The 20923-nt window shown below is 38.5% G+C and overlaps 1 protein-coding gene across 4 annotated transcripts; it reads left to right on the top strand.

Annotated features, from left to right (window-relative positions):
* The first annotated feature begins 2828 nt into the window (after positions 1-2828).
* Serbp1 (SERPINE1 mRNA binding protein 1) lies at positions 2829-20923 on the top strand. 4 transcript variants are annotated; one of them, XM_031382090.1, is made up of 8 exons: positions 2829-3271; positions 6968-7118; positions 7655-7795; positions 7925-7996; positions 8638-8757; positions 14070-14247; positions 18379-18552; positions 20858-20923. In XM_031382090.1, the coding sequence occupies exons 1-8, from the start codon at positions 2959-2961 to the stop codon at positions 20912-20914; spliced, it is 1206 nt and encodes a 401-aa protein (XP_031237950.1). In that variant the 5' UTR covers positions 2829-2958; the 3' UTR covers positions 20915-20923. The 4 variants fall into 4 exon arrangements, with proteins under 4 accessions (XP_031237950.1, XP_031237949.1, XP_031237952.1 ...); XM_031382089.1 differs by having other exon boundaries at positions 2830-3271; positions 7907-7996; XM_031382092.1 differs by having other exon boundaries at positions 2830-3271; positions 7907-7996; positions 8683-8757.

The following is a 20923-nucleotide window of genomic DNA, read 5'->3' on the forward strand; positions in this document are numbered from 1 at the left end:
TGTAGACCAGGCTGGCCTCAAACTCAGAAATCCGCTTGCCTCTGCCTCCCAAGTGCTGGGATTAAAGGTGTGCGCCACCACTGCTGGATGTCTCCTCTGCTCTTACTGTGAGGATTATCCTATATTCTATGTTCTTACTCATAGTAGCAGACGTTCTTTAGGCATTTTAAAAAGCACTTCTATCTGTTATTTATTTATGTGTGTGTATGTGTGTTTGAGTGTGAATGTACCACAGCATGTGTGTGGAGATCAGAGAACTACTACGGGAGTCCCTTTTTGCCTTTCATCCTGTTGATCCAGGAGACAGATTCAAATTGTCAGTCTTGGTGGTACCTTTACTTTCTGAGTGATCTTACCAACCCAGGATTTTTATTTAAAGTCTGTATGTGTGTATACTTTGTGGATTTGTGGTGTTGGAATCAAACACAGCATTTTCTATACGCTAAACAAATGCTCTGTCACTGACCTATATACTTGCTCTAAAGACCACTTTAATTTCTTAGGATAAAGGCAAAGTTAGTGCTAATAGTTGTATAATAATAACTCAATAGTATATTTTAAGATCTAAAACATTTACCACTCTGGGTTTTATTTGTATACTTTAAAAATGGGTCTTAAACTTTTTCTGCATTAACCAAAATCTAGATTTATAAGTTCTTTAAAGATTCTCACTATTCTCTCAAATGTTTATTCCTAACATTTACACAACAGGTAAAATTCTGAGAACAAGTATATTAGTCTTATACATATCTAGGTATCTTAACTCTCTGTTTAATCTATATTCTTAGGACAAACAATGCTTTGTACATGTGAAGATCTGTTTGAAGGAATTAATACAAAATGACTAGCAGAGGCTCTCTCCATCTCCTATACTGAGGTATGGGAGAGTAACTTCACCTCATTGTGCTCCATTTTCTTCACATTCTCCTCCTCCATCCTTCCTCTGAGGACTGAACAATGTACCTCACATGTGCTATGTTCTACTACTGAGAGACATCCCTATTCCTCAGTTTCTTCATCTTAAGATGAAGTGAGGACTAAATGAGATCTCTATTGTAAAATGCATTAGGCATATAGCAAAATATTGTTTTAGCTCTTAATATTGTTATTGTGACAGTAGTCTGAAAAAAGGTAGTTACTATACTTCAAGAAGAGAAAGGGTTTGTTAAAGTATGGTCTTGCACATTGTTCTTAAGCTACTTTCAAAGGGTAGAAAGAGTATGGCTAAGAGCTGCTGGTTGTGCATTGGGTTAAGAGACACAAGCTGTAGTAGAGTAAAGAGTGTGGATGTGTGGGAAATGAAGCAATGCAGAAATAAGTGATTTTGGCATTAAGGAGGACAGAACATAAGAAAATCAAGAGGCATACTGCTGAGGCCTGGAATATAACTCCATATTCTAGTTTCCTCAAGGCATTGACTTAAATCTGCTCAGAAATTGTTATTATTTTCAACCATGTTGTTTAAACCTGATTAGTTATTGGAATTTCAGCACTTAACTTCTATCAGGACAGAGATTGGTTTTACAGAATTGATGTCAGCAGTCTCATAGAGCAGCTAGAAGATTGCCACTAGCACTTTATGTGTGACCTTAGTAAGTCTTATCACTTCTGATCGTTTCATCACTGTGAGAAAGGGATAGTTATTTATCTAAAATGATGTGAGGATGAAACATTCCTAGCAACTGGTACCTGAGATATGTTTTCTATTACATCCTGTATGAGTGGAAAGGCTTGAAAATTATAGTGTGCATTGGGACTGGATTCCCAACTAATGTCAGAGTTAACATGACATTACTAAATGAGTTTCTTCCCTTCACGCATACTATTCGATGTACTATAAAACATTTCCTCTTGAGCACATTTGGGGAACTGGAGACAGGTTTTTTTTTTTTCCCTCATGTAATCCCTGCTGTCCTGGAACTTGCTCTGTAGACCTGGTTAGCCTTGAACTCAGAGATTCGCCTGCCTCTGCCTCCTAAATGCTCGGATTAAAGGCGTGCGTCACCACCTCCGGTTCTGGAGCACATTTTACTAACACCGCTGTCTCTTAAGTTTTGGCTGATCAGATACCGACGGATCAATTGATCGCGTGGTTTCTAGAAAGTGTTTCCACAAACACTGTTTTAGACGAATTGCCGGGCGTCCAATATTGCAGTCAGGACTCAACAGCTCTTAAAAGCGTGGTTGCAATGACCGGAAAAGGCGCGCAACCCAATTAGTTCAACTTCTCTTTTGGATTCGTTCTGCCACGCAGATTCACGTCCCGGCGAGAACAACCCTGGAATTCCGTTCCACATTAAACCGAATTGCCCTGATTCGTTACGAAGGGTGGAGGTCAGCTCTAGAAAGCCAACAGTCAGGGACGTGCAACTGTGTGCAGTCGCAACCTACCGGAGGCTAGTGTGGCACCCCCCCACCCCCCGGAAGTTTTTGAGGCTCCAGTTACTAGGTCTGGGAGTCACCTTGACCCTCCCAGAAAGGTGGAGAAAGTCCTCGGCCGGAGACCGAGTGGGTGAAACCAAAGACAGAGAATGCTTTCGTGAGCAGAAGCCGCCCTCACGTTTCTCTGTTTTCAGAGGTAGCTAAAGACCGAGAGTTTAAGGGTGACAAGAGCAGGTGGCACAACTCCGCCCCGTACTCGCTTCCCCACCTTCAGCGAGCACGCCGCACTCTTTCCTTGAGATCCCGCCTCTCAGGCGCGCGCGAAGAGTTGCTGCGCGGTGCACGCCGGGAGTTGTGGTTCAGGAGTAGACAGACACCTCCGGATGATCAGCTGTGGCCTACACGCCCCATGGTGCTGTGCGGCGTAGGCCGCTCCCGGATGTGTGCCTGGCGCCGGAAGAGAAGGCGGCCCCCCTCTCTCGGCCCGGCCATCTTGTGGGAAGAGCTGAAGCAGGCGCTTTTGGCTCGGCGCGGTCCGCTGCAATCCGTGGAGGAACGCGCCGCCGAGCCACCATCATGCCTGGGCACCTACAGGAAGGCTTCGGCTGCGTGGTCACCAACCGATTCGACCAGCTATTTGACGACGAATCGGACCCTTTCGAGGTACTGAAGGCAGCAGAGAACAAGAAAAAAGAAGCCGGCGGGGGCGGCGTTGGGGGCCCAGGGGCCAAGAGCGCGGCTCAGGCCGCGGCCCAGACCAACTCCAACGCGGCAGGCAAACAGTTGCGTAAAGAGTCCCAGAAAGACCGCAAGAACCCGCTGCCCCCCAGCGTCGGCGTGGCTGACAAAAAGGAGGAGACGCAGCCGCCGGTGGCGCTTAAGAAAGAAGGTAAAGCCGGGCGAGGCGGTGGGGAGCCCGGGCTGGCGGGCAGGACGGGGGCGTGCACCGCCGCTTGCTCGTGCAGCTGGAGGGGCCGCAGATTCCCTCGGAGCCCCTTACGGTACCGGGAGCGTGGCTGGTCCCAAGTCCACGCCGCTCCCAGGCTCGGCGGGAGCCTTCCCGCCTCGGGCTGGCAGACTGAGCGTGCTCCGAGAGGGCGGCCCGGGCGTTCCCGCCGATTCCTGCCGGGCGCTCGTCTCCCAGCTCAACGCGCCCGGGAGCAGCGCGGGCATTGCTTCCCGCCCGGCGTGGTCCTGGCTGCCGCTGCCTGCTGTGGGCTCCTGCCCTGCCATCTTGTCCCACAATGGCGCGGACCCTTAAGGAGAGGCCTGGGCTCTAGAGTTTTTTCACTTGGGCTGCGTCTGTGTTCGGGGCCTGTTAAAGAGTGGAGGGAGTTGCTGTTTGTGTCCCACGGGTGCGTTTTGCGTTGCGCCCTTTCGCTCTTAATGTTAGTAGTTACTTGTAACTTACTGATGTGAATTAAAGTGTTGGAGAGGAGAAGAATTTGGTCCCAAGCATTTTAGAAGGAGTTCTGAATAAAGACTGATCATTAGCAGAACTCATCTCGTGTCTCCATCCCTTCTTCCAACTAATTCCCTGGAGCCCCTAGGTCATAGAGCTTTGCTTGCTCTGGACCTCGTGGGCGAAATGAGTGCTGAGCCTGTCACGTCCCGGCAGCGAAGCTCAGTCTGCAGCTTTTCCTCCGCACGTGCGTAAAGCATGGTCGGGTCTTCATTGGCGGTTAATGGTCTCTTCCAGGGCCCTAGAAGTTTCATGGTTGTTTTGATTTTAGCATTCTTCTACACTACTGGCTTATTGTGGGTGAAAAGGCAAAGCAATTAAGGGGCTAAGAAAGTGAAAAATCAATAGCGAGTAGGTGTAGAATAACCTGTGAATCTTTAAAATTGCTATTATGTTAAAATGCCTCCTTACTGCCACGTGCTTCTGAAAGGAATTGTTTCTCATTAGCTTGTGTTAGGTTTTAAGTTTTTTTGGGTGATAGTGGTGTCTTTTATCTTTTAGTAAAGGCTTAGAGTAAAACATCCAGTACCTAGTAGATTTATAAAAGGGAAGAATTCTGTTAATAATAGATTTGGAAGCATAGTTTGGAGTTTTAGAAAACATCACTTGGGCAGAAGTACTGAGCCGATTAAGCTTCTTGACATTACATAGTTGAATAAGACATTTAATTCCTGTGTTAGGGACACTGGATGGTGTATTTATTTAAACTGCTAAAATTTACCTCCTTGATGACTGTAATTCACAACAGTACATGAATAAGTTGAATAAATACAACACATCAGGTAGATGAACTCATTAGATGTTCAAAGCATGAAGGGTGATTTTAAATTATTCAATTTTCACCACGAAGCCAATTTGTGATCTTGCCTGTAAAGTAGCATTGTAAGTCATCAATGTAGGACATTTTTATTTATAGTCAGGATTAAGTTTGTCATTTACTTTAGAAAACTTTTTCACATTAGTAGTCAACATTTTTTCTCAGTTACTTCGAAGTCTTCGGTGGGTTGTATTTGGATATTGAACTTAGAACCTTGTCCTTGCTGGGGAAAACTTTGCATTCCACATCTCAAACCCTTAGATCACTCTTAAACCAGAGTTGCTTTTAAACAAGGTTATATATACATAAGGGGAAATTTCGAGTAAAACTGCCAGTCAGTGCTGTGTATTGGGTGGTGGTTGGTAGACTTGTAAACAAAGTACTTACCTCAAAGAGTGGAAACAATTGCTAACCTATGGTGTATCCTGGGTCTAGATAATACAATGCTGGAATGTAATGTTTTCCTTACATAAATTTTGTAACTTTTGTGTAGTTGAAGAACTTGAGAATTGGCAACATGTCGTTAAGTGTAGACCACTTTTTTTTGGATTTAGCAAAAAAAAAAAAAAAAAAAACACACACACACAACTCTGGATATTAGTGCAGTTAAGAACTCAAGTATCTGGTAAGTACAGTAAAAGAAACTTGCATGCTTTTTTAAAAGTGTCAATTTTCAGTAAATGAATTTATAGTTTGTAGTAATAGTGGCAGAGCCCAGCATTTTGCAAACTAAGCAAAAGTAGCACTCACTGAGCTACACTCCCAACCCCTTTGATGAGTTTAGTAAGTTTTTTTTTTTTCTGATTATGTAGGCCTCATACTGAATATTGGGTGGGGAAGCAAGCCATTGTTCCTTGGGTGTGTTTAGCTTGGTTATCATTACAAAGCCTGAGCTGGTTCTATAGCTCCACCCCAATACACTATACCTCTGATGAAATTTATGTAAATGCCTAGTTATAAGGGCTACATTTAAGGCTTGCCCTGAGAATTTACAGAGACTGAGCTTTAAATATTAAGGGATCCCACCTTTACTGTATGACTATAGTTAAAGATATCTGAACAAATGAATATATCCTGGTGGTGTTCCATTTTCTTAGAATTAGTCACTTTTTAAATATTTTGCTAAAACAATTTCTCAACTGATTTTGTTTTTTTGGACTGTTGACACCTATGGCTTGGAAACTTGAGCATATCTGAACTGCTAGGCATGCGTTTAGCTATCAACTTGTCCTTTAGACTACCGATAATCCAATTTATATTGGTTCTTTTTTGGTGAGTTTCCTATGTTATCAGAAAAAATTAAATAAGGCAGGAAAATTAGTTAATTCTTAAAATATCACTCAGTGCCATAAGTTTTCTATTTTCCTTTTTTTTGAGAGGGTTCTGTGACTAAACTCAGGGCTGTGCATGTTCCTGACACCCTGGTAATGAGCTATAGTTGTAGCCTCCTGAGCATTTCATTGCTAAAAGAAAGTCTTTCTGTGTCTGATTTATGAAGATGCTTTGAGAACAGATAACTTGTAAGAGCAGACATAGAAAAAGGCTTTCTATCCATACTAATAATGAAGTATTTCCTACTGGTTACATAATAGTATTAAAAAATAAATTTGGGAATATGTATAGAAATATGTGTACACATACTTGGACTTTGAATGTTTTGGGTCTGAGGAAGGTGGTTTTTTTTTTTTTTTCTGGTTAAATAGTTTTGCTTGTTTGGGATGGAGTTGGGAACATGGGTCTCTTTGTAATCCAGATTGGCCTTGAGTTTGTAAACCTGCCTTTCCCAGTCTAGAGTTAGTGTTGTAGGGACTGTCTAGTACAAATAGCCATCTTAAAGATGTTTCTAGGACTCATAAGTGCCTTTTGTTTTCCTTTCAGAATTATAATTTTATAGAAACAAAATTCTCTATTGCCTCCACCTAGATTTAGAATAACATAGGGTGAATTTCATTCTTCTGAGGGTCATATTTAGTGAATATCCAGTGCTTTGTTATTTATGAATGGCTACTGGATTTGGCTTTGATGTCTTAAAAGCCAGAGGTATATCCCCTGATCGAACTGAACTATATGTAAGTTTAAAATTTTGTAGTAAGAGACTTTGACTTGGAAACTAAAGGAATGATGGTACCTAGTGATTTCTGTGTCCGTTGTAGAATGCTTGTAGATGAAGTTTGAGATATTTACTGTTGAATGAGAATGTTTTAGTTTGCTAAATATACATGGATAATGCCTATCAGCTTTAGTAATTTAGGCTAAACTTTTTGTGTTATAAAAATGATTCACTTATGTTGGTTATTTGTCATAAGGAATAAGGCGAGTTGGAAGAAGACCTGATCAACAAGTTCAGGGTGATGGGAAAGTAATTGATAGGAGATCAGAAAGGCGACCACCTCGTGAAAGAAGATTTGAAAAGCCACTTGAAGAAAAAGGTGAAGGAGGTGAATTTTCAGTTGATAGGTAAGCATTAAATAAGGTTTTCTTTCTTTGTCACCTTCTAGTTAGATCTTAATGTAAAGCTATAAGTTGGGCAGAGCAGTTGGAGTGATTACTTTGTGTATTTCAGAGAACTGTAAATAGGTGTTATGTTTACATTTTTGATAACATGTTTTACGTTAAATATCTTAGTAACATTTTAATTAAGTCAGTGCCCAGTTTCTTTCCCTTCCTCTGCCCAGATACAGTATAAAAGGACAGTGGTATTGACTGTCTCTCGTGTTTGACATGCAAGCTCTATGTGATGATTGTAGTTTTTTGTATATAGGTAAATGAATAGCAGTATGACATGCAATGAGTCAGTAAGTGAATGCTTTAAAGACTAGCAAAGCAGTTTCTAATTCTCCCATGTATGAGTAGAAATAAACTTGGAATTTTCTACATCATATATTTAGTTGTTGGGTTATGAGCCAGTAAGCATATTCTATATTTTCGAGCTTGGAGTGGGTTTTTCCACTTTCTGGAAACATTAGAGATAAATTTTTAAATTTGCTTCGTAGACCAATTATTGACCGGCCTCTCCGGGGCCGAGGTGGTCTTGGAAGGGGTCGAGGAGGCCGTGGACGTGGAATGGGCCGAGGCGATGGATTTGATTCTCGTGGCAAGCGTGAATTTGATAGGCATAGTGGAAGTGATAGATCGTAAGTCTTATATTGATTGTTGTATGTATGAGATTTAAATGTGCTTATTTAATAAAAACAAAAATTGAATTTCTAGAACTAAAGAGTATAATGTTAACTCAGTTTTGTTAGTTCTTTTTCACATTACAGTGGCCTGAAGCATGAGGACAAACGCGGAGGTAGCGGATCTCACAACTGGGGAACTGTCAAAGATGAATTAACGTTGGTATTCTGATTTTTTTTTAAGTTACTATTTAATTTCAGTGAAACCAGAACTACTAACTTACTAGTGCATTATCAGTAACTTAAATTTTGTTCCTGAAGCAAGAATGGATGTTTTGTCTTAAAGCTATATGTAACCTTACAGTGTCTTACGGAATATGTTTATATTAAGTGAACAATTTTTTATACTTACGTATATTAATAGTTTTATTTTGATAATGGATGTATATATAGTCCTGAAGCCCTGTGATGAGGGTGCTGGGAATATTATGACTAATAGTTCTAACTGTAGTTAATTGTAGTGTTGTCCTTACAAATTTGATGAGCCCTTTTCCTCTCTTTGTTTTTGTTTTTGAATTTTTTTTTTTTTTTGCGATGGGTTTTCTGTAGTTGAGGCTAGCCTTGTACTTGTTATGTAATTACAGGCCTCTGCTGCTGTGTCTGACTTAGAAAGCCTTGTTTTTAAAAAGTGTGTAAGCTAATTTAATAATTTGTTTTTTTCTTAGAGGTCTATTGGAGAGTAAAATTAGTAGAAATATAATTAGTAAATATATAAAAAATGTAAAAATTTTTACTTTGGTATGAAGGAATTTTGGCTACATGTAAATGGACCTAGATGTCTTTCTTCTTTCTTTCCTTAGAGAGTCACCCAAATACATTCAGAAACAAATATCTTATAATTGCAGTGATTTGGATCAATCAAATGTGACTGAGGAAACAACTGAAGGTGAAGAACACCCAGTGGCAGACACTGAAAATAAGTAAGTGGTTGTGTCTGAGGAAGTAATACTTTAACATGGAATTATCTGTCTGGGTTTTTACCAGTAAGGTAACTGTAATTTAATGTAGTTATTTGCTCGTACCAACATAAGATAAGACTTTCTTGATCTGTTTTTGTTTTTGTTTTTTTGTTTTTTGTTTTTTTTTTCCGAGACAGGGTTTTTCTCTGTGTAGCCTTGGCTGTCCTGGAACTCACTCTGTAGACCAGGCTGGCCTTGAACTTAGGAATCTGCCTGCTTCTGCCTCCCAAGTGCTGGGATCAAAGGCTTGCGCCACCACTGCCCGGCAACTTTCTTGATTTGAGACATTGTCTTGTGTAGTTCAGGTTGGCCTGGAATTCAGTATTCCCGTCTTACCTTGTAAGTCCTGGGAATGTAGAAGTGTACTACCACATTGTTGGCTTGATAATTGTACTGTTTTCATATACCTTAGAAAGGTGTATGTGTTTTGAAAGAATATATATATATATATATATATATATATGTATATATATATATTTTTTATGTAAAGCCTTTTAGAGCTAATCATAAAAAATGACCTGTTGCTCCTCACAGATGCAGGGAAAGGAACAAAGTACTTTGTATTTGAACTTACTTGATAGGATCTAGTGATAGCTGTTCTACTCCGAATAGGTAGGATTATTAAAAACCGAACCAAGTATTGGTTTTGGTATAAGAGGTATTTGTAGTGTTTACTCATAGTGCAAAGTAATCTCAACTGACTCAACATTTTCAGTTGAGATTACTTTACAAACTAAAACTATACAACTTGAAAAGACTTGGTAAATTAGGTCCCATTCTTTTTTTTTTCTATTAATGTGAATTTTGAGCAGCAAATTATTATTTAAACTATGAAAAGCAATGATGAGAATGTTTTAGCTCATTAATATTCTTTTAAAATTTCATGTGTATGAGTGTTTGCCTGTATGTGTGTTAAGTGTACTGCATTCTTGCATGCAGTATCTACAGAGGCCAGAAGAGGGTGTTGTATCCCCTGGACTATTCTAGTGCTATAGTAAACAATGGGATATTGGGTGTATTTTTGGCACACTGATTTTATTTTCTTTGGATATGTTGTGGAACTCAGTTTACTGGGTTATGACATGAGCATTGCTGTCTTGAAATCAGAGTAGCTGCTGCTGCTAAAACATTGGTTCTAGTGGAGCTTGCCAGGTGGTCTAAGGACCCCTATCCTCTCTGAATATGTGTAAACCATTAATGATTGCTAAAGGGTGGGTAGAAAGCTCTTTTTTTCTTGTTTTTATTTCTTACAAGTTTCCTGTTACTGTAAACAAATCCTTACCCATACTCCTATAAATAACTAGTGAAACTCAATGGTTCACCAGGCAGCTAGAATAATTTCCTTTTGTGTGCTTGATCTGGAGTAAATATATGTTTTTCATGTCTCCCCAGGAAAAGTTAAGTTCAGCATAATATATTTTAAATAGTGAAATCGTCAGGTCTGTTCCTAGGTTTTTATTCTTTTGAGCCTTTGATTTCCATTCCATTGTGGTTGTATAGATGTACATTTCTAATATGGTTTGACTGTATTTTCTCTGAACCCCCACTAGCATTTCTTTAATAGCCATTTATGACTAGAATGAAATTATCATACTGTGGTTTTGATGTTTTGTTTTTATAGTCAGGGTCTCTTTGTAACTGTGACTTACCTTGAACTATGTAATGAAGGATTACTTTGCTTATGTATGATCCTTTCCAAGTGCAGGGATTCCAGGTGTGTGTGACCTGTAATGTCCAGTTTGCATTGCCAGGAAGGACTCTTGATCCGTTCTAGGTACACATTACCATCTGAGTTACATCCCTAGCCCTATTGGTTTTTTTCCCCCCCACTGATAATTACTGATGTTGAAACTTTTTTCATATACTTTGTGGCCATTTCTATTTCTTTTAGGAAAAAAAAACTTTTCTATCATTGATATCCCACCCTTCCCCCTGCCTTTTTTATCTTTTTTTGTCTTTTCTGGACAGAGTTTTTCTGTGTAACAGCTCTGGTTGCCCTAGAACTCACTTTGTAGATCAGGTTGCCTGGCCTTGAACTCAAAAAGATATGCTTTCCAGGTTCTTATCCCCCTCATTTACTCAGTTTCGTTTTTTGGTGTTGAACTATTTGAATTTCTTACATACTTTATATTAGTCACTTGTTGGTGAATAGGTTATGATCTATTTTCTATCTGTGCACATTGTTTTTTAGTTTGATGAAATTCCATTGGTCAAAGTTTGCTTTTGTTTCCTTGCCTTTTGGGGTGATTGGCCAGACCAATTCCCTGAGGCATTCCCCCTCCCCCCCTTTTTTGTTCTCGAGACAGGGTTTCTCTGTGTAGCCTTGGCTGTCCTGGAACTCACTCTGTAGACCAGGTTGGCCTCGAACTCAGAAATCCGCCTGCCTCTGACTCCCAAGTGCTGGGATTACAGGCGTGTGCCATCCCCGCCCGGCACCCTGAAGCATTCTTGCAATTTGAACTTTGTTGTTATTTTTAATTTTATTTGTATAGACGTTTTATGTGATTATATATACAAGACATGCATGCAGTACCCAGAGGAGGTCATTAGATCTGGACCTGGAGTTGTAGATGATTGCAAGTATGTAGGTACTGATGTTCAAATCTGGATTCTCAGGAAGACTGGCTCTTAACTACTGAACCATTTCTCAAGTTCTGTTTGGTTTTTGATAGAGGGTCTTACAATTTTGTAATACTGGCCTGTGTAACCTAAACTGGCTTCAGTTTATAAGATCTGCTTGCCTCTCTAGAACTGCAATTAAAGGCATGTGTCACCACTCCATTTCAGTCCATTCATTTAAAATTTTTAGCTATTAAGAATTGGTTTTCATATAGACCATAGGAGAAATCGCATGTTTCCTAGTATCATTGAAGATTGTCATTCTCCAGTGTGTATTTTTTACATAATATTCTTGGAATATTATGTAAAAAAAAATCAATTGGCTGTAAATACATGGGTTCATTATTAGATTTTCTATTTTGTTACTTGGAACTCTGTTGGGTCTGTGTCATTTCATATAGGACAGTGATTCTAAGGCCACATTAGATCAATCAGAGAAAGGAGTATTCTTTCTAAGCTTCCTTTTTCCCCAGAAAAGTAGCTCTGGTAGCTGGGCATGAAGACATAAGCCCATAATTATAGCACTTAGGAGGTGGATGCAAGATGATCAGGAATTCAAGGCCAGCCTGGGCTACCTTGCAAGTTTGAGACCCTCTAAAGCTACATGAGAAAAAGGAATAGAAATACAAAGTGCTATTTTGGTGAGCAACTCATAGTGATGAGAGAAGCATTGTATTTTGTGAGCTTGTTGCAATAAGTAATATCACTGGAATATATACAAAAGTAAATGGAAATAGATGGTCTTTTTACACTGAGAAATTTTTTTATGTTAGTCAGTGGTGGCGTGCAGCTTCAATCTCAGTACTTGGAAGGAAGAGGCAAGTAGGTCTCTGATTTTGAGGTGAGCCTGGTTTACAGACAGTTCAGGACAGGCAGTGCTACACAGAGAAACCCTATCTTGAAAAAACAAAACAAAAGAATTTATATGTGAAATATGTCACTTTGGAGGACTAAGCATAATGGGGATTAATGGTTCCCCACAATACTCAGCATATCCTTTTTCTTTATTAAACAAAATTGAGTCACTTTCAGAGTGATTCTCAAAGACTGTTTTTCAGAAGAAAATTATATATTCATGGAATATTAAAAAGGATTTCTCTGGACAGGACCCAGAAGCAGTTGGGATAATTTCCTAATGAAGATGATTGTCACCATGTTAGAGTAGTCTAGTCTTAGTAGAGGGAAACTAAATGTAAAGATATTTAAGCAGCAAAACTTCCAGTAGTTTTTAAAGGTAGGGATTACTGTCAGAACTGGTGAATCATTAGGGCAATTCCAGGGCTTTAATTCTATTTGGAAAATGATTTGATAGACTTTATTCAGCGTCCTGTCAAGATTGAATGTAAATTGACTTCAGTAAGTTATAAGATCGAATCCGTCAAAATATAAAGAACTATGTAAAGATATCTTAGCAATGATGCTAAACTAAATCACTTGCTATCTTTGGAACAAAGCAGAACTCCTAAAAATAGCAAATGATTTATTTGGTGACATTTGGAATTAGATTAAGATATTGGATCCCTAGGCCTATGCTTTATGTAGAAAGGGGAACAGATATTTAAAACAATTAAAATCTAGGAATTACATTGGGAAATAGCTATATAAATACTGAAACCAGTTTGTTTTGTGGACAGTCCTCAGTCTCCTGTCCATACATGTGTTAGGGGTTGGTTGGTTTGAGTTGAGAATCATGTAGAATGTCAGATTTGGAGAAATTAGGCTTTTATACTTGAGTGCTAAAGTAGGAGAGCATTACATATAATAGTCTCCTTTATAAAATAAAAACAATGGGGTGGGGGTTCAGTAAAGCACCTGCTGCTTGAGCTTCAAGCATGGGTGCACATCTGGCCAACCTTACCCCTTTTAGTGAGGATGGAAAGATTTCCTAGAGCGCAAGGAAAGCACCAACATTGACCTTTGGCATGCCTCTACGTGAACATGAACATATGAACACCTGTATGCACTGCATACGCTGTTTGAAGTAGACCATGAGATTATTTATATATGATGGTACAGTTTAAAATATAGTTTCAAGGAAATGTGTTATTAAATAGGTTTCTAAGGCCAGTTCAGGGTAAATCTTCATGTAAGAAGGCAAGTTAATTTGTATATACAAATAAGTGGGCCAATAGACTGGTGCTCTCTACTGTGCTGCATGTTGGACATGGTCACTGGGTTATATAGGAAGCTGGGATTCTACTTTTGATAGTCTTTTCTAGCAGATTACTAACAATTAGGTTTTTTTTTTCCGAGACAGGGTTTCTCTGTATAGCCCTGGCTGTCCTGGAACTCACTCTGTAGACCGGGCTGGCCTCGAACCCAGAAATCCGCCTGCCTCTGCCTCCCATGTGCTGGGATTATAGGCGTGTGCCCCCACCGCCTGGCAACAATTAGTTATTGTAATTTGAATATACATTTTTAAAATTTTGATTTATGTATTTGGGTGTTTTGCCTACATCTGTATGTGTGTACCATTTGCTTGCTTGTTGCCTGTGGAGTTCAGAAGAGGGCTTTATATCTCTTAGAGCTGGAGTTACAGGAATAGTAAGCTGTCATGAGAGTGTGCCGAGTCAGTGCGTGTCTTAACCCCCCAAATACTTTTCTACAAACTAGTATCTGCCATCTGGCATAAAATTTAAATATATTTTTCACAGGGAGAACGAAGTTGAAGAGGTTAAGGAAGAGGGTCCAAAAGAGATGACTTTGGATGAGTGGAAAGCTATTCAAAATAAAGACCGAGCAAAAGTAGAATTTAATATCCGAAAACCAAATGAAGGTGCTGATGGACAATGGAAAAAGGGATTTGTTCTGCATAAATCAAAAAGTGAAGAGGTAAAGTTAAAATTGTTTAAGTTTGTTCAGATGTGACTTGAATTATATTTTTTGTTTTAATTTTCATTTTGTTTTTTGAGGTAGAGCTTTCTTCCTGTTTAGCTCTTCCTGTTTTGGAACTTGCTTTGCAGACTAATTTGGCCTTGAACTCCAGGTTTACCTGCAGAAGCCTCCAAGTGCTAGGTGGTTTTGTTTGTTTCTCTGTATAGCCCTCATAGTCCTGGCTGTCCTGGAACTCACTCTGTAGACCAGGCTGGCCTTGAACTCAGAAATCCACCTGTCTCTGCCTACCAAGTGCTGGCATAAGTGCTAGGATTAAAGGATAACTTTTTTTTTTTTTTTTTTGAGACAGGTTTTCTCTGCGTAGCCCTGGCTGTCCTGGACCCACTCTTAGACCAGGCTGGCCTCGAACTCAGAAATCCACCTGCTTCTGCCTCCCAAGTGCTGGGATTAAAGGAGTGGGCCACCACCAACCAGCAAAGGATAACTTTTAAGTTTTTTTTTTTTTTTAAAGCTTTATTTACATGAGTACACTGTAGTTGACTTTAGACAACACCAGAAAAGGGCATCAAATCCCATTGTAGATGGTTGTGAGAGCCTTTATGTGGTTGCTGGGAATTGGACTCAGGACCTCTGTAAGCAGTCGGTGCTCTTAAATTCTGAGCCATCTCTCTAGCCTTTAAGCTATATTTTAGTCATTTGATAAAGGAACTTGCTCAAAAAGAAAAATATTCAGGGCTTGGAAAATGTTGGTATTTTTCCTTATCTAAGAAACATGGAAACTAATGTAAATTTTCGAGAAAGTCATATTGATAGCTAAGGCTTATGTAAATATGAGTCTGGCCAAATACATTTCTTATAAATTATTTTTCTCTAGCAGTTTTTGCTGGCTTTTTTGATGCATAAATTTATTCATGTCAGAAATTGGGCTTTGTTAGAAATTCAGACTGTCATGCAAAGATAAAGTTAAGAAGGCAGCCTATAATTTACAAGATTTAATGAGATTTTGTTTATCCACATTTATTTATTTGTTTATTTTATATAACTACACTGTAGCTGTCTTCATATACACCAGAAGAGGGCATCGTATCCCATTACAGATGGTTGTGAGCCACCATCTTCCTGGGAATTGAACTCAGGACCTCTGGAAGAGGAGTACAATGCTCTTAATTGCTGAGCCATCTCTCTAGCCCTATCTACTTATTTTTGATATTGGGGATTGAACCCAGGGTTTCGAACATGCTAAAAGTGTATTTTCCTGCCATTGAATCATAACCCTTAGCATTCAATTTCTTAGTACATTTTAGTTTATTAGACATACCAATGTCTGAGGCCAATATGAGAAATGTTAAATAGAATTTAAGTTAAATCGAGTTGGTTTTAGAGAAGGGATAATTTTAAGATTTACTCCATAAAGATATAAATGGAAAATGTTTGAAATGTTAAGTCTAAAAAAGTACATCTTGTTTCATTAGAATGAATTTTTCTCATCCTTGTTCTTACAGACAAAATTGTTGGTATTGTATGAGTAGAATGATATAGATGGAAATCCATTATTGTAGATTGAACTATGAAAGTTATTGTAAAAATTGCTATTTAAAATAACATGTTAGTATGAAAAAGCTAGTTGTGATATTAGGTAATTCACCAATTGAGATGTGTGTCCTAATTTAAAATACTTTACTCCAAACTTGTCAGAAATCTACAGCAGTCCTATTTATGTGTGGTTTTTGCCTTCTGCTGTTTTCAGTTAACTTCTAATCAATTAAGGTCAGAAATACTAAATAGAAAATTTTAGAACTTTAATTTTATATTGCATGTCATTCTGAATAGAGTGGTAAAGGCTTAGCATTTATTTTCCTATACTATCTTAACTGCAGGCTTGAATCATTGATTTACAACTAACTATATGTGCATTGTGTGTCCTTGTCCATTAGTAATCTAATACAGCTCATATATAGGAATAAAGTATAGTGTACGGTTTGGTCTGTCTGGTTTCAGGCATTTCCTGAATTTTATTATCTTCTGCAAATATTGGATACTGCTCAATTATATAAAGTAAGAAAAAAAACCTTGATTTTTGAAGAACAATTGGTTTTAAAACATTGAAATTGATGCCCTTATTTGTCAAGTCACTTGTTAAAGCATTTATTTTATTTTTGTAATATGAATACTTGTTTAAATATGGACTTACTGGTTTATTTAACATTAATACTACCTATATGACATAATCAGATGGTTCTGAGGAAGAAATGAGCTTTGGGGAATGACGAACTTATAAGCTTAGTTGTTGTATTGACGGAGCTGAGATCAGAGGAGGATTGACATCCTAGGTGCTCTAGAGAGATAGAAGCGGGTTTATTTGTTTAGTATCATCACATTATAGAACTCAACCTAAAAGTTAGGAATGTGCTCTGAGTATCAAAAACTCCTTTGTAGTAAACACATCCAGGTTCAAATGTATTCATTGCTTCTGTGCTCTAGAAAGTTAATAAATGATACCAGTGGCTTGAAATACCAAACATTTAGACCCACAAGCTATAGAAAGGATTTTTGTTGATTAGGTGCTATTGTAGATTCATATGCATGACTTTCAGATTTCCTTAAAATTTATTTGTTGATCTAGTGCCATTAAATTGTGTTGTCATAACTAAAGGGATGGAATTTGGATATCAGCATACAGAAACTAGTGTAAAGAAAATGTTCACTTGTGTTTCTAAAGGAATAGCAGCTGTGATATTTCAGGCAGCTAGAAAGGATAGTGTATACATTGTCCTTCAAAAAATAGATGTTATGTGTATTAAGAATAAGAAAAAGTTAACATTGATTAGTGTTAAGGGAACTTTTCAGCCAAGGCTTAAAACTAATTCACCTAGAATATATACAAACCAGGCATTAGGAGCTAAGTTCTTTTATTGTAGCCGTTCATTTTGCTAGTTTGTGAGCTCTTTTTTTCTTCTATCTCTTCACTAACACTACATAGGAGAGCAAAAGGGATAGAGAGGAAAGAGATCCTTCAATATATTCAGGGGTTGGGAGGGGGGTTATGATTTTAGACTACTTCCTTCTACTAAGAGCATTGAGTTCCTTGGGTTAAAAGTTTGATCTTTGCAATTAGGATATCTAATTTCTTGTTTATAAACTCTGATCAACCAACTAACCAACCCACCCTGCCTCTTGGGGTTCTAGCATTTATATATCCTCTGAAAAGTACCCAGAATTTCAAATGTTATGCAATTGCATAAACTACAGGCATAAACTGCAGCATCTGCTGGGTTCAGTCTGAAGCAGTCACACCTGGAATCAAAATAACACATTCCCATAATCTTTTTTGTGTTTTTCAAAGAAGTCAAAACTCTAAAATTGTCACATTTTATTTATTCCTTCTATGCTGAGACATGTAACTTATGTTTAAACATCTTAGTTTTGTAACACCTTTATTAGTAAAGTCCTTTTGGTGGATTAATTTATAGTTTCAAGAGTCTCTAATGTAATTTATACTGTTTGACTCGAAGTTAGGGTAATTTAGGTGGAGGAACAGTGAACGATGAGGAATCCTTGTCTAAAATGCTTGAAACCAAACATGTTTCATATCGTGGATTATTTTGCACAGAGCACTCCTGATTTGAAAATGATGTTTCACAAAAAATTTAGTATTTGAGATAGATTCAACCTATGTATTTGCTTGTTCAACCTATAACTTAAAGTCGTGTACATTCAGCCTTGGGAAGGAGGTCCTAGTTTTGAAAGAATATAGATTTTAAAAAACCTCAGATTTATTGCAAGTAGAAATTACATGCATTATGTTGGAATACCAATTTGAAGGAACTGTTTCAAGTGTTATAAATACTGAAGATTCAGGACTAGAGTGGGAACATGTCACTTATATGCCAGTAATCAAGGACTGGTATTGCCTGCAATTCAGAGAAATTTGTTAAAGAGAATTCATTCTTCAAGGTCACTTCTTGAGCCCCAAATGAACTTATTACTTGTTGAGCTAGATAGTGGATATATTCATGCATACCAAGTACAGGATTCATGATTCATCTTTTAGGTTGAGGAAGCGTGTTTAAAATTTTTGCTCTATTGCTTTTATATTAATTATCCAGGGGCCTTTACTTAACATTTTAGGCTCATGCTGAAGATTCAGTTATGGATCATCATTTCCGGAAGCCAGCAAATGATATAACGTCTCAACTGGAGATCAATTTCGGAGACCTAGGCCGCCCAGGACGTGGTGGCAGAGGAGGACGTGGTGGACGTGGGCGTGGTGGTCGTCCAAACCGTGGCAGCAGGACTGATAAGGTAATATTAAGATGCCTTTTGTGTTTTAAACAATTTAAGACTTGTGATTACTGGCTAGATATTTTGGAGGGAGAGGCATAAACAGAACTAAAGGAACAAGAAACATCATTTGAGACAGGGTTTCACTATGGAGCTCTAGGTGGCCTGGAACTCACTGTGTAGACCAAGCTGTCTTTGAACTCAGATCTGCCTGTGGAGCCCTGCGATTAAAGCCATGCACCACCACATCTGGCCTTTTTCTCGTAAACACCTTAATGATTAGAGTAGTGCTGCCAATAAGTTGAATTAACCATACTATTGAATTCTTAATCCCTACCTGTCACGGTGCTGTGTTACTCTTTTTGCATGGTGGTATTTATTTTTACTCTAGGAATATGCTCATAAATCCCAGTATAGAACAATTTTAGGATTGCAAAAGTTCTCCTGAGACACTAATCTATGCCATGATTTAATTAAGAATGGGACTCATGACAGGTGGTGGTGGCACATGCCCATAATTCCAGCACTTGGTAGGCGGATCCCTGAAAGTTCAAGAACAGCCTGGTCTACAAAATTAAGTTGTACACAGCCAGGGCTGCACAGAGAAATTCTATCTTGAAAAACAACAAAAACGTGGAATTTAATGTTATTTTTGTTCATGAGTGTTCTATCAGGCTGTTTTCAAACCTGTAGTCAGGCCTCACCCTCCCAAGGTTTGTGACTAGCCCTTTGCTACCATGCCCCACTATAAAACAATAAAAGAAGTTCTTTTTTTTTTTCCTGTCTTTCTTTCTTTCTTTCTTTCTTTCTTTCTTTCTTTCTTTCTTTCTTTCTTTCTTTCTTTCTTTTTTTTTTTTTTTGAGATAGGGTTTTTCTGACAGCCCTGGCTGTCCTGGAACTCTGTAGACCAGGTTGGCCTTGAACTGAGAAATCCGCCTGCCTCTACCTCCCAAGTGCTAGGACTAAAGGCATGCACCACCACTGCCGGCTATAAAACAAGTTCTTAATAACAATTTTGAAAGATGCCCAAGGGATTGATTTTGAATTCAGAATTGCCTGTTGATAGACTAAATATTAAGACTCCTAAAATCTTTTATTTTGGGGGCTTTTTTGTTTCTGAAACTGTTGTCTTATTTTACAACCAGTTGTAGAACAAGCTGCCTCTCAGTTTAAAGTCTTGACCACTGCACCTGCCTTAGTCATTGTTTTGTTTTTGTTTTCTTGTTTTTTGTTTTTTGTTTTTTTTTGTTTTTTTTTTAACAGCCTTATCTCAGTGGTTTTCAACTTTCCTAATGCTGCAAGCCTTTTTCTTATGTTGTGAGCCCCTAACCATAAAAGTGTTTTTCTTGCTGATTCATAACTATTTTTGCTACTGTTGTGAATTGTACTGTGGTTCTTTGATATGTAGCCCCTGTGAAAAGGTCTTTACACGCTCACACAATTACAAAGGGGTTATGACCCACAGGTTGAGAACCACCAGCCTACCTGCTTCTTTGAAGACTGCATATAGTGGTGTGGAAGCAGTGCAATAGGTTTGTCATCAGTGATACTTTTTTCTTGACATTTTTTTTTTTCCAGACAAGGTTTCTCTGTGTAGACCAAGCTGGCCTCGAACTCAGAAATCCGCCTGCCCCTGCCTCCCAAGTGCTGGGATTAAAGGTGTGTGCATCCCACTGCCCAGGGTTTTCCTGGCTTTTTTTAAAGAGGAAGGTTTTACATATATGAGGATTTTTAATAGCTTGATTTGTTTTTCAAGGTGTAATAAGTAGGTCTTTTCTAACATTAAATGTGCTATTTGAGTAATTGCCCACTGATTGTTAAACCTGCTTTTATACTGATAATACTATTATGTTGCAAAGTGAAAGGTACAAAGTAACAAAGTGAGAACCCATGTGTTGCATGGAAATCTACTTATATGAAATCATAAGTATGCTTGGTTGTGGTAACACATAATCATAATCGCAGTACTTGGAGATCAGTCACATCATGACTTTGAGGGGTGGCCTGGGCTACAAGTGGCAAAATCTTGTCTGGAGGGAGTGGGAAGAAATTGTCACTCTGGTAGAACACTTAACCTAGCATGCACAAGCCCTTTGTATGATCCTTAGCAGTCAACTAAATTACAGTATTTCGTTGCAGAAAGAAACTCATTTTTATTCTGGTTTATAATTTCTTTAAAGTAGAAGCTTTGATCTGTTTTGTGTAGTGTATTAACATTATTTTTTTAGAATTCAGTGTTTACACTAAGTACAGACATTAGCGGGCTATTTTCAGGATTTGAGAATTGTGGCTAATTTTTTGTTTTTGTTTTTGTTTCCCTCCCCAGTCAAATGCTTCTGCTCCTGATGTAGATGACCCAGAGGCATTCCCAGCTCTGGCCTAACTGGATGCC

The sequence above is a fragment of the Mastomys coucha genome, unplaced genomic scaffold, assembly GCF_008632895.1.
Source record: "Mastomys coucha isolate ucsf_1 unplaced genomic scaffold, UCSF_Mcou_1 pScaffold20, whole genome shotgun sequence".
In the NCBI taxonomy this organism is placed as follows: domain Eukaryota; kingdom Metazoa; phylum Chordata; class Mammalia; order Rodentia; family Muridae; genus Mastomys; species Mastomys coucha.

What these genes read in the sequence shown, in the direction of transcription:
- Serbp1 (XM_031382089.1), top strand. Translation starts at nt 2,959, where the DNA reads ATGCCTGGGCACCTACAGGAAGGCTTCGGCTGCGTGGTCACCAACCGA. An exon ending in GTGGCAGACACTGAAAATAA is followed by an intron (nt 8,758 to 14,069) that starts GTAAGTGGTTGT and finishes TATTTTTCACAG; the next exon opens with GGAGAACGAAGTTGAAGAGG. An exon ending in GTGGCAGCAGGACTGATAAG is followed by an intron (nt 18,553 to 20,857) that starts GTAATATTAAGA and finishes TTCCCTCCCCAG; the next exon opens with TCAAATGCTTCTGCTCCTGA.